The sequence below is a fragment of the Saccopteryx bilineata genome, chromosome 3, assembly GCF_036850765.1.
Source record: "Saccopteryx bilineata isolate mSacBil1 chromosome 3, mSacBil1_pri_phased_curated, whole genome shotgun sequence".
In the NCBI taxonomy this organism is placed as follows: Eukaryota; Metazoa; Chordata; class Mammalia; order Chiroptera; family Emballonuridae; genus Saccopteryx; species Saccopteryx bilineata.
The window spans coordinates 308517611-308531103 of NC_089492.1; the positions used below are offsets into that span (position 1 = coordinate 308517611).

Below are 13493 nucleotides of genomic sequence, written 5' to 3' on the forward strand. Positions count from 1 at the left end.
GCCCCGCCGACCCCGGTTCCAGATCACAGGCTCCAGGATCCAGGTTCTCTAGTTTGATCTCCAGTTTTCTCCCCTTGCCGTCCTGCCTCTTCCCACCTTGAGGAGCTGCTCCTGGCAGGGAATTCCTCCTGGGAGACTCAGACAAAAGTTTCAGCCTAATAAATGTTTATTAGGCCTCATCCCTCACCCCACCAGTCACCCAGGCGTCCAGCCTGTAAATCCATCTCAGCCACCTCCCACCGCACCCTCCCCGACCTCCCCACACCCGGGTGGGGCTGGAAGCTTATAAATTCAGGCATTCGGGTGCCTGCTCCCCTTCTCCTGGCATTCAAGTGGCCCCAGATGCTGTTGAAGAATTTGGAGGGGGTGAGATCTTTGGGACAGGAGTGGGGGGCCGGGGGAGGAGAAACGCTGTCTGCTCTGAGGGAGTTGAGTGTCAAGGGCACCTGGGTAAGGCCCATGTGTCCTTTACTGGGGCCCCAAGTTGAACCTGAACCAAGAAAATGTCCTGGAGATGCAAGAAGGAGCTGCCTGCGCGGGGGAGGGGAGGCGGAGTGAATCAGGAAGATGTCCCTGAGAGCGCTTGCACCAGAGCCAGAATGGGATCAGGAGTTATCACGGCTCAGTCAACTCAGCACAACTCCCTGAGGCGCGTCACGTGCCAGGCCCCAGGCTGGGCAGTGCAGGGGACGCAGAGGCACCCACCCAAGCGTGCTGGGATTTTTGCTGTGCTGGAGGCAGAGCTGGCTGTGAGGCCCAGAAAAGAGACGTGTCAGGGATTGAGGCATCTCGGAAGAACTGGGGGGCTGAGCCCCACAGGGAATTAGGAATTTGGAGGACAAATCAGGAAGGTTGCAGGGCAGGGCTGGGAATCCCCTCGGGGAGTTCTCAGATATCACTGACAGGGGAGGTCAGAAAAGACTTCAAGGAGGCAGAGGAACTTGAAGGGAATGGCATACCTGAAAAGAGGAGCAGCCCAAGCCAAGGCATGGAGGCATGAAATTGCAGAAAGAAAAATGGACAAACCAGCTGTGTCTGGAAGGCCACTACTGTCCTTGAAAGCAGGGCTGAAGGTCTGGGACTTTGCCTACTATGGCCATGAGCAGGAGGAGTGAGACGTGGTCAGTGTTGGGTATGCAAAGACCCTGTGGCACATGTAGGCTGGGAGCTTGAGTGGAGGGACAGACTGCGGGGTGTAGGAAGATGCCGGAGAACCCGAAAAACTGAATAGGAAGCTGTTACAGGGTCTGGGGAGAGAATGCATCCTGAGCCATAGCTTTGGAGATGGAGAGAGACACAGGGGCAAGCAGAATGGTGCTGGGGTCTGGCAGGCTGCGGGTGCACGGGGGGGGGGGGGGGGGGGGGTCCCGGTGCCTGGAAGAATGGCAGACCCTTTGGAGATGGGAAACCAGGAAGGAAGAACAAGCTAGGAGATGAGAGTAGGGCATGAGGATGGTGGGAAGAAGTTTCTTAAGCAGCAGGTAGTCTAAGTTTGTGTCTGGAGGGGCCCAGATGGGAGCAGAAAGGTCCAGCCTTGCCCCAGTGCACTCTCTCCCCTCCCCAGACTTCAGCAGAGCCCCGGTCCCTCCTCCACCATGTGGCTTCTCATCTTCTCCTTCCTGCTGACGTCTGCAGGTGAGGTGGGCACAGGTCAGGTTGGGATCTGTGGGAGTGAGGCACCCCTTAACCCCCCACCATCCTGAGCAGATCCAGACCCTGCAATCTGCCAGCCCCTCCCTTACCAGGAAACCACCTACTGATTCCTCCCTCATCCCTGCCCCATCTCAGCCACCTGCCAACTTCTCTGAGCCCTCACTCCACCCCAACAGCTGTCAGGAGCCCGGAGCTGCTGAGGGGTCCCCATGCCATGTGGAGCCCTCTCACTGCCCAGGACAACAGACACAGACCTGAGTTTGAGTCTCAGGGCTGCCTCTTCCCTGCTGTGTGACCTGGAAAAAATTACTTCACCTCTCTGGGCCCTGCCCCTTTCTAGTTCCTTACCATCTCTATAACAGATTCCCCAACTGTCCATCCCACGGAGGTAACAACAGACGTATAAGGCACTAGAAGTGCCTGGCCTTTGGCAGTGCCCTGTAAGTGTGGGCTAGCTTTGTTGAGTGCTGAGTACACGCCAGGCACGGCGCTCAGCATGAAGGAGGCTCACCTGGTCCAGGAAACATTGTGCCGTGGACTACTGGCCTCATTTGACAGGGGTGGGGGCTGTAACTCAGAGAGGACCAACCACTAGGTCAAGGTGACCCTAGGTGGCAGGAGAACTCTGGACCACATTTATTCGCCAACCTTGGAGAAATTAATTGTAACCTGATGCCTCTACCCTGGAGGAGGTGAAGGTGGGCTTTTCATTAATTAACTCCCACACACAAATGACCTTCTCGCCCTTGCTCCCCCCCCCCCCGCCAGCATCCCCTTAGGCTCTGTCTGTACTCCCTCTTCCCAGTCTCCTGCCTGCCTGCTGCACCCAGTGGGGCCCCGTCCTCCTCCAGCTTGGACTGGCCAGGGGTGGCCTTGGTGCCCAGCTGTTCAGTCACACCCTCTGCCCTTCTTTGAAGGACGACCACGCCCTTCCCTTGTTAAGCCCCTTGTCTACCTCAACCGAGCTTCCCCTGCCTTGCCAGGGCCCTTGGCCCAGCGCTCAACCCTAGCGGGCAGAGTGCGAGTGTTCGGCCTTGGCTGTGCCAGTCCTGTCCCAGCGTGGGTGTAACTCTACGCCTGGCTGTGACCTGGATGAGAGATATCCACGTGGCCCAGTGTAAGAGGTCACAGTCCTGTGACCTTGAAACATCCTTGCTGATGTCCTTGTGCATGGTGCAGTTGGACAGCGGGTGGAGTACTTAGTGCAAGTCCCTGTGTGTCCACATCCTGATCACAAGTGTGAGCCAGGCATCCATGTGTGAAACCTGATGAGTGACCTTGAACACCAAGCGGTTGACTTGGGGACTGATCTAGAGATGGATAAATATGTCCTGTCCCGGTTGCTCTTGTCTCCAGCTATCTGTCCTTGACCTTGTAGTGCCCAGTCTAAAGCCCAGATGCTGCCCTGGGGTCTGATCTAAGGGGTCCACATCTGAGTGTTGGCCCTTTGAATCTCCACACAGTGGCTTGGTGATGAGTCACAGTTTTGACCTTGACTACCCTTATCTGGGTCTGGTCATACAACTGACTTACTTTGGCTAAATCTGTACCCGCTGCCTGGACATCTACACGCTGTATCTGCATAAACAAATCTATGAGTCTTTTGCTTAAAATAACTAATATCTGTTAAGCAGTCACGGTGTGTCAGGCATCACACACACACACACACACCTATTTAATCCTTACCACAATTCCATCCTACAGATAAGAAAACGGAGGCACAGAGAGATCAAATAATTTGCTCAGAATCTCACAGATAATATGCTTGGACTCAGAGAAGGTAGTGACTTTATCACTCCAGCTTCAACCACATATCATAGACCCATGTCTTTGAACAAGTTTTGGAGGCCTGAGGGCATATCAGTGTCTCTCCGCATGTAGCTTTCTTAAATTGATTTGTGAGAGAGAGAGAAAGGGAGAGAGACAGAGACAGAAACAACCATCTGTTCCTATAGGTGCCATGACTGGGGATCGAACCTACAACCTTTGCATATGGGATGATACTCTACCCAACTGAGTTATCCAGCCAGGGCTCTCAACCTGTACCTTTATTAAAGACCCCATGTGCAAGTGTGAGCACCTGTGACCTAGTTTGTGCAGACCCACCCTAGACGTGTAAATTTAAGCCTGAACTTCTATGTGCAAATCTGTGTCTGAAAGTATGTATGCACATGCACGCCCACATCTTAACTGTCCATATTCCCTCACACATGGCAACCCCTGTGCTATGATTCTTGAAATGGCAACCTATGTACATACAAGTGAGTTTCAGCTTTAGGTGCTGTCTACATCAGTTCCTACATTTGCAAGGCCAGCTGTACCTGTTCACTTGCCTGTGACCTTGTGTGGTCATGTCTGTGTCCTTGTGTGTATGACACACTGCATTTGGCTGAGCTGTCCAGACTCTGAAGCCAAGTCTGTGTGTCATATATATTTAGTGGCCAGTGTCCATGTTGATGTCTGCGACAGCTCAGTGACCTTGAAAGGCCAGTTCCAGGTGACCGTCTTTCTGGACTGATCCCTTGTCCTTGTCTTCACCCTCAGTCACAGAGGACTGCTTGCCCTCTGGTCCCTTCCCTGTCTTCTCTTTCCCCGAGTCCAGTGGCAAATGGAGGGGGCAGGGCTGGGGGCACAGTTCTGGAGAAAATTAGCAGAAGTTATAAAAGCTAGAGAGAAAGCAGTGCTTAAAAATCAACAGCAGGGACACCTTAAGAAGTTAGGGGGAGGCCCAGGTAAAAAACACGTGGTAAGGGCAGGGTGCAAGGAAGGTTAGGGTGCAAGGAAAAGGGCTCTGTCCTCAGATGGCCCCCTCTGTCTCCCCTCCCAGAGGCCCAGGACAGCAGCGGCAAGGGAGGTGAGGAGTGTGTGCCCCACTCCCAGCCTTGGCAGGTAGCCCTCTTCGAGCGCGGGCGCTTCAACTGCGGCGCCTCCCTCCTCTCCCGAAACTGGGTGCTGTCTGCGGCGCACTGCCAAACCCGGTATGAAGGCAGCGCTCAGGGTCCTGAGGGGCAGGCGGGAAGGGTCTAGGGATCTGAGAGGCATGGATTCCGAAGAAGAGAGTTGGAGCCCCAGCGTTGAATTCCAAGTGTGTGCTTGACTATGGACACTTGGGTCCCTGGGGGACAGGGGTGGAACTGTTGGCTTTGGGGCTTCGCGGGGGATAATAATTGGATATTCGGATTCCCAAAGGGCCGCGGGACCCCAGGTTGCCCGCTCTTTGATTTTTCTGTTTACTCCTCCCTGCCCTTGCGGGTAACCACTCGCCCGCACAGCAACATAAGAGTGCGCCTGGGCGAGCACAACCTGCGCAAGCGTGACGGCACGGAGCAGCTGCGGGCTGTTGCGCGCGTCATCCCACACCCGCACTACGAAGTGCGCAGCCATCGCCACGACCTGATGCTGCTGCGTCTAACCCGGCCCGCGCACCTCTCCCCACAAGTGCGCCCCGTGGCCCTGCCTACGCATTGTCCCCAACCGGGTGAGTCCTGCGTGGTGTCCGGCTGGGGCCTGGTGTCTGACCACGAATCTGGGACCCCAGGAAGCTCAAAGTCACAAGGTGCGTGAAATGATGGAGCTGAATGTCAGGTCTCTAGGGACCTTATTCCTCAGGGCTCTTGGGCAGAGGAAACAAGGACCTGAAACTTAATGGATTCACTCCAGGTTCACTGTCCTCCCCAGTGAACCTCCCAGATACGTTGCATTGCGCCAACATCAGCATTATCTCGTCCGCATCTTGTAACAAGGACTACCCGGGACACCTGATGGACACTATGGTGTGTGCAGGTGTGGAAGGCGGAGGCACGGACTCCTGTGAGGTCAGAGCCAAGAGGGGGCCATGCCGGAGGAGAAAGAAAGGGGGAGAGATCAGGGGGTTGGGGTGGGGATCGGGTTTTGCTTGCTTTGGGCCAGAGAAGATACTAGGGATCGATAGTATCTTTGAGGTAAAGGCACTGCTGGGTTTGGGTTGGGATTGGGTAAACCATGCGGTCGTTGGTGTGGGACGGCATGGACTGCAGTTGAGAGTGGGAATGGGTTGGTTTCCTCTTTACACGGGAAATATGTCAAGGTTGAATTGGGGATGGGGTCGACTGTATTTAGGGTGCGAAAGACATGACCATGGGGTGGGGTGGGGTGGGGTTGGAAGTGAGGATGGGCCTGGGTCTGGTTTCGGTTCTGAATGGGGAAGGTGTAGGGGTTGGACATAAGTTGGCTGAGTTGGGGTTGGGTTGGTTTGGGTTAAACGAGGTTGTATGGAGTTGAGAGGGGGTGGGACGGAATTTTGATTGTGATTGTGAACGGTGATAGGATGGGCATGGGAACATTGGATCCGAAGGTGCTCGCTCACGCTTCTCCTTCTCCCCACAGGGTGACTCTGGTGGACCTCTAGTCTGTGGGGGCACCCTGCAGGGCATTGTGTCCTGGGGTGATGTCCCTTGTGACAGTACTACCAAGCCTGGTGTCTATACCAAAGTGTGCAGCTACTTGGAGTGGATTAGAGACACCATGAAGAGGAACTGACTATTTTGGCCTATTGTGTCTCTGACTGAGTAGAATATCCCACAGCTGCTCCCTCTGGACCTGGGACAGAATCAAGCCATCCAGACTCCATTTGTCCAAGGTCCAGATGTGAGCCAAGGACCTGTTCCCTCTGAGGTTAGAGCTGGTGCTCAAGGTCACCTGTTAAACACCAAGATAACAACACTGATGCAAGTTTCTCTGTACATGTTTCTGTGGCTTTCTTCTGGGGACGCAGGGAAATGGGAACCAGAGCTGGGGTGGTTACCCAGATCCAATGCACACCGTTTCTTTTCACCCACTGCCCTGACTCCTAGGTGAGGACAGTGGCCGGAAGCAGAACTCTGTTCACTCAACACATCAGATCAGCTGTGTATTCTTGAGCAAAAGATTTAATTAACCTCACTCAGCCTCAGTTTCCCCATTTGTGAAACAGTGATCCTCATAATGCTTTCCTCATAGGGTTGTAAGGATTAAATGAAGAAACTCATATGAATTGATTCAAATAGGGTCTGGCCCTGGGAAAACTCTATATCTCTGCACCCCAGTGAAAGGACCCAGCACGCATTATGCAGATGAAGTCAGGAATGACTTCATTTCCCCCCAAGGTTTAGTTTGGAGCTTTCTGGTCGTCATGACAAAAAGGAAAATGCTCTCCTTTCCTTAGGCAGGGTCCTGACCTACACGGCACAAGCTGCTTTGGTTTTGCTAAAGAGCCGAGGGAACATGTCAGAAGCCTATGGGTTCACCGTGGAGGCTGCACAAATCTAGGTTTTGATTTTCTTCAGAGGTCCCAAAAATGTGATTGTCAAGGTCACTGAATGTTGCGGTACATAAACCTGCCTGGCCCCTGAGACCTAAATATTCCATTGAGGGAGGGAAATTGGGATTTGTGGAGAGGATACTCTTGACCTTGGAAAGCAGGTTGTCCAGGATTCTTGAGACATTAGAGGACGTGACCTTGAGCATCCTGATCTGGGGAACAAGGAGTTAGGGGAGGGGCAAGGGGATCCCGACATTGCTTGGGGGAAAATGAATTTTTAAATACTAGGGAACATATTTAGGAAAACCACTAAAACTTTATATTACTGGATCTGGGGGTGCTAGAATTGTAGCAGGTATCCTAAGATTTTATTATGAGAGAAACAATAGATTTGGTGACCTAGATCTTGATTGAGTCTGGGAATACAAGACTCAGGGCGTTCTGAAAGCCAAAGCTTATATTTCGGGGGGCGGGGGTCCTGGAAACTGGGAAGCTGGTGTCTTGGCTCTGAGCAGTGCAGGGAGAAGGGGTCAGAGCCGCACTGGTGGTACTGGGTAGGAGACAACAGGGCAGCATCTGGAACCGTTGTCTGTATTTGAGGGTACACTGGATCTTGGGGTCCACAGCCTTACTTGAGGTTCAGGAATATGGCTTTGTATTGGAAGTCAGTGATCGCTCCCACCCTCCTGTTTCTATTCCCACTCACTCCACCACCTATCCTCACTGGCTTTGTCCCCACGAGCTCAGGAGCTCCAGCCCTGCCCTGGCTGGCCTCGGCTCCAGGAACGCTTCCAGTGCACTTGAGGGCCCCGGCAGAACAACAGGTGCTCATTCTCCCATCCCTTCCAGAGCGCCAGGGTGGGAGGAGGTGTTCAGTTCAGGTGGCAGGGGCTGGGCCTTGGCCAACATCGGGGTGCCAGCGGGGCAGGGGCGGGGCCCAGGGGGATGAGGGCTTTTAAAGGTTCCTCAAGGAGCTCTTCTCCAGCTCTCAGCTCACCACCTGCCTGCCTCTGGACACCTCTGCCACCATGTGGTTCCTGGTCCTGTGCCTTGCCCTGTCCCTGGCGGGGACTGGTAAGACAGCCGGGAAGATGTGGGAAGGGAGCGGGCTCTGACTCTCATGCTGCCTTTATCCCCCCCCCAATATGATATAATAATAAATCCTTCCCCCCACCCCGCCGAACACTCCAGCTTGCACCCCTCCAGCCCACAGTGTATGCCAGACCAGGGCACAGGGCTCTTCCCTATCCCTCCACGCCCACCCCAAAATCCTACCCAGCCCTTCCTCCTTCCTACCTTTCCCATAGTCCTCAGTCCTACCCCAGGCCCTTCTCCCTCCCAGCGACCCTCAGAACTTTCTACTCCTCCCCACTCAGATCCTACTCCCAGCCCTTTTACCAAGGGGGCATTCTGGGCCATTTTGGTCTTCCTCTTTGGGGGACTCCAATTCTTCCAAGTATCCCGCCAATCCCACCAGACCCTGGAGACTTTTAGCTTCATCACTCCTTCATCACCCCTTTAGCTCCCCCCAATGGTCTGGCTCCTGGGTCCCCAGATCCTGCCACTTCCTGGAGACTTTTCCCAACCAGCTGTCAGCTCTCCATTGGACTCCATCTCCAGTCCCTGACATCTGGTCCTACGAACCTTGCCAGGATCCCCCAAATTCCCTCAGACACTTGTTTCTTCCAAAACTGACTTTCTGGTCCATGACCAGGTGGGCACCCCATTCTGTAATGGGGGTTCTGTGAACGTCTCCTTCCCTGGCGCTTTGCCCTGGGCTCTACCCGGCGATGCCAGGCTTCTCCTCTGGGAAGAACAACCGGAACCTTAAGCCCATGTTCCTTTCCTGGCAGAATTCCCACCCTACCCCAAGCTCCGGCCCTCTCCACCCACTCCCTGCTGTACAGGTCCTTGTTTTCCAGGACAAACCCCTTCCCCAGGATCCCAAATACCTTCCCAGCCCAGCTGTCCTCCCCTACCTCCCCCAAGTACCCCTACATGGGATTCAAAAACCCCACATCACGTGGGTCCTCCCTGCCTCCCCACAGCTGCTTGGCCCCTGGTAGGCCTCTTTCTCCATTCCTGTTGTGGCTTTGCTCCCAAGGGACCCCAGACCTTCCAGGACCCTCAGACTGTGACCCCCATCTCCATAGAATCACCTGATCTCAGAATGACTATCCCAGCTCTCTTTCCTTTTGAGCCCCCTCCCAGTTCCGACCCCAACCTTGTCCTAGGGCCCCCACCTCTAACAATAGAATGCCAGCTCTAGTTATCAGGACTCCAGACCCCAAGGACTCCTCTCCTAGCCTGACCCTTTTTTTTCACTCTTTGGCTTGGAACCCCAAATTCTCCCAACTCCTCCAGCCCCAGCCAGGAACCCCAATCACCCCCCACATCCCCCAGATGCTCTTCTTGGCCTCTCAGACCCGATTCTCCAAATCCACATCCTTTCCAGAACCCCAGAAAAGCTAACCCTAAAAACTCAGCCCTCTGAAAACCCTAACTATTTCGGCAGCCTGGAAGCCTCTTAACCAGGGGTAGTCAACCTTTTTATTCCTACCGCCCACTTTTGTATCTCTGTTAGTAGTAAAATTTTCTAACCGCCCACCGGTTCCATAGTAATGGTGATTTATAAAGTATGGATGTAACTTTACTTTATAAAATTTATAAAGCAGAGTTACAGCAAGTTAAAGCATATAATAATAATTACTTACCAAGTACTTTATGTTGGATTTTGCTAAGTTTGGCAGAATAAATCTTTATAAAACAACTTACTATAGTTAAATCTATCTTTTTATTTATACTTTGGTTGCTCCGCTACCACCCACCATGAAACCTGGAACGCCCACTAGTAGGCGGTAGGGACCAGGTTGACTACCAGTGCTCTTAACCTTCCAAATCCTTTCTCCCCCAGCCTCTAATCTGCTCTCTTAAGGCCTTTAACCTTGGTTTCCCCTCTCAGAACCCACAACCTCTTGTCCTCCAGTCCAAGACCCCCAAATCCCCCCCAAAGCCCAACCCCCATACCCAGTGTCGGTTTGGATGCTACCCTGGTGTTTCCTACCCTGACCCCTGGGGTCAGCTCTGCTCTCCATGTAGGCTCCCCACCCAGGACCTGCCACCAACCCACAATCTCAGAGTCTTCAGAATCCTGGGGCCTCCCCAACACCCTCCCCCCCCCCCCCGTGTCCTCAGACCGGAGTCCTCTGCCGAGTGCCTCTCGATGTCCATAGCACGGCCTCTCTCCTAGTCCAGCCCCCTCCCCCCCTGACTCAGCGCCCCTTCCACAGGCGCTGCGCCCCCCATCCAGTCCCGGATCATAGGAGGCTGGGAGTGTGAGAAGAATTCCCATCCCTGGCAGGCAGCACTGTACCATTTTAACACCTTCATGTGCGGAGGCGTCCTGGTGCACCCCCGCTGGGTGCTCACAGCTGCCCACTGCATAAACGAGTGAGTAGGGGCAGGGCGCCTGGGCAGGGGGTGTCTGCGCTCCCACAAGACTGGGGGACCTACAGCAGAAAGGGAAGGTTGTGGTCCAGGGTCACAGGAGACAGGCTGGGACGGGGTGACCCCCAGGGAGGGCCTCCCGTGGCTGCTGAGTCGGTCTCTGTCTCTCCCATGTCTGTCTCCCCCTCTCCTGTCTCTGCCTCTTGGAAACTGGCTTCTGTTGTGTATCTCTCCCTAATTGTGATTTTTGTCCCTCTGTCCCTCTCTCTTCTGTCTCCGTGTCTGTGTCTCTCCTTGTCTCTGTCCATCTCTGGGTCTCTCTGCTGGCGCCTCTGTCACTGTTTGTCACACCCTCGAGCCCTCTGCTCTGTCCCTCTCCCTAGGTCTTTGCCCCTCTGCTTCTCCCCATCACGCCTGTGCACCCTCCAGGATGGGGCTGAAGGGGACCCCCAGGGAAAAGGAGGGTTGTTCCCAATATTTGTGTGTGTGTTGGGGGAACTTCTCACACTACCCAGCCCCACCCTCTAGGACGACCCATCCACTCCAAAGGCACACAGGGAAGGGCTGCTTTCCGCTGGATCTGGGTGAGGGCGGTGGAGGAAGGAGGAAGAAGTGAAAAGAGGAAGGGAAGAATGTGGGGAGGGGAGGGGGACGCCGACCTTGGGCTGGGGGCCAGACCACCTGCCTGTTGGGGAGCCCGCCCCCAGCCGAAGCCGCAGCGGCAGCGGAGCTGGTGGCAGCCCCCCCCCCCGCCTGCCCCGCCCCCTGCTGGCCTCGCCCCCCCCGCCTGCCCCGCCCCCTGCTGGCCTCGCCCCCCCCCGCCTGCCCCGCCCCCTGCTGGCCTCGCCCCCCCCTCCTCCTCCCGCTCCGTCACCCCCAGCCTCCTCTGCTTCCACTTGTCTGTTTCTCACTATCTCTGTCTCTTCCTCCCTCTGCCGCCTTTCCGCTCCCTCCTTCTCCCGGTTCTCCCTCTGTCTGTCTGATTCCCTGCACGTTGTTAAGCTCTCTTCTTCGCCCCCTGCCTCTCCGTGCCTTTCAGGTTGTCACATCTCTTTGTTTTCTCACGGTCCCATCTCTGCACGATTCTGACTCCTGTGCTCTCTCTCCGTGTCTCTCCTTGTTTCTCCTCCTCTCTTTTGGGACCTGCCCCCACGCTGCCTAAACCGTCTCCCTTTTCCCCTCCTCTCTCCTCATTCGGTTCCACCCGCTCTCTCCCCAGCAATTACCAGCTCTGGCTGGGGCGCCACAACCTGTATGAGCAAGAAGAGACCGCGCAGTACGTCCGGGTCAGAGAGAGCTTCCCACACCCTCAATACAACCTGAGCGTCCTGCAGAACCACACCACCTATCCGGGGGAGGACTACAGCTACGACATCATGCTGCTCCACCTGGAAGAGCCCGCCGAGATCACAGAGGCTGTGAAGGTCCTGGACCTGCCCACCCAGGAACCCCAAATGGGGAGCATCTGCTATGCCTCCGGCTGGGGCAGCATCGAACCATATAACTGTACGCCAGTCTTAAGCCAAGACACCCGGGTGCAGGGAGGAGGGGGCTGGGGACCTGGACTCCAGGGTCTGAGGGGGGACCGCGGAGCAGTGGCATCCGCCGCAGCCCTGTTTCTCCTTGGCCTGTAGTCAAGTACCCAGAAGCTCTCCAGTGCGTGGACCTCAAAATCCTGCCCAACCAGGAGTGTGAAAAAGCGCACCCCCAGGTGGTGTCAGATGTCATGCTGTGTGCCGGACACCTGGAGGGTGGCAAGGACACCTGCGCGGTGAGCCCGCCTGTCCCCCCTGGGCTCAGAGTGCTGGGGGAGGGGACTCAGACTCTGGGCTGAGGTTGGGAGGTAGCCTGGCACCTGTCCCCGAAGCTGCCCAGATGTAACACCCCGCCTGGCGCCTCAGCTCCTCCCTCCTGCCCCCTTCCCTTTCCACACCCCCATCCAGGTATGGCCTGCATCTCCCTCTTTCGCACCAGAGTTCACCCCTTCCTCCCAGTCAGTCAGAGAAAGCCACTTGGGAGAGATGACATCCGAGATCAGCCCCGAAGTGGGGGAGTCCTATAGACTGACCCCGCTCCTCCTGCCTGCTGACCTGTCTGCAGGGCCTGTCCCCCTGCGCCCTGCCCTTCCCCACCCCGGGCACAGAAACAGGACCCTGCTGTCCCATCCCCACTGGCTAGAACTAGATCCACTGTCCCCTCTGTTGGAATCCCACCCTCCTCCTGGGAGTGGACCCCGGAGATAACCCTGTCTTTTCCCATAGCTGGACACAGGTCTGCAGGCGGAACCCCAAGGGGCCTCGCTGACCTCACCCTCTGCCCCTTGCGCCCTTGTTCTGTAGGGTGACTCAGGGGGCCCGCTGATCTGCGACGGTGTATTGCAAGCAATCACGTCATGGGGCCACACCCCGTGCGGCCGACCCAAAAAGCCCGGTGTCTTCGCCAAACTCATGCCGCTTCTGGACTGGATCAAGGAGACCATGGCAGCCAACCCCTGAATGCCTCGGCCCTGTCTCTGACCCCCAGTAAAACCGTTTATGCATCAAATTCTGGTGTTATCTGGCCTCCCAGACGCTGAGCGCCTGGAGTAGCCCGGGAGCCCCCCGCAGTCGGGCTGGCGCCTCCCAAGCTCTCCGGGTCCCGCCGCGGGAGGCGTGCAGGAACGGACTGGGGAATGGGACTGGGCAGTCACCGGTGTGGACGAGCAGGCCCTGCGGGGAAAGGATGCAATGGGGGGGGGATGTCGAACACTGAGAGGCTAGGTGGAGCCCACATTTATTGCGGCGGGAAAACCTGGAGGAGGTCGGAGGGACGCTACTGCAAGCCGCGCCTTCCAAGGGGAAGGACAACGCCAAACGCTGGGGAGGGTTGCGTCCGCCGGGGAGGCGGGGCTGGCCCTCGAGGGGGAGGAGTTCCGACCGGAAGCGCGGCTTCGGGGCGTGGCTCGAGAAGGCCGGACGCCGAGGGGCGGGCCTAGCGAGGACGCGGGCAGGGCCACACCCACTCGCGCCGGCTGCGCTTTGCAGAACGTGGGCCCCAGCTCGAAGTTCTGGCGACCACCTACTTATGCTGGGGCAGCGGCGCCGTGATGCTGTGGACCGGTGAGGGCGGGGCCGCG

General features: G+C 56.2%; 2 protein-coding genes across 3 annotated transcripts; both read left to right on the forward strand.

The window, feature by feature from the left end:
• Positions 1–322: 322 nt before the first annotated feature.
• KLK15 (kallikrein related peptidase 15) lies at positions 323–6362 on the forward strand. Of its 2 annotated transcripts, none has more exons than XM_066271437.1 (6): positions 323–366; positions 1565–1635; positions 4481–4631; positions 4926–5209; positions 5332–5468; positions 6019–6362. In XM_066271437.1, exons 2-6 carry the CDS (start codon positions 1596–1598, stop codon positions 6169–6171), a joined length of 765 nt encoding a protein of 254 aa, XP_066127534.1. In that variant the 5' UTR covers positions 323–366; positions 1565–1595; the 3' UTR covers positions 6172–6362. The 2 variants fall into 2 exon arrangements, with proteins under 2 accessions (XP_066127534.1, XP_066127535.1); XM_066271438.1 differs by having other exon boundaries at positions 4926–5131.
• A 1486-nt stretch (positions 6363–7848) lies between these two features.
• On the forward strand, positions 7849–12922 carry KLK1 (kallikrein 1). The gene is made up of 5 exons (XM_066271434.1): positions 7849–8005; positions 10222–10381; positions 11598–11884; positions 12013–12149; positions 12718–12922. Exons 1-5 carry the CDS (start codon positions 7960–7962, stop codon positions 12871–12873), a joined length of 786 nt encoding a protein of 261 aa, XP_066127531.1. The 5' UTR covers positions 7849–7959; the 3' UTR covers positions 12874–12922.
• Positions 12923–13493: the final 571 nt, after the last annotated feature.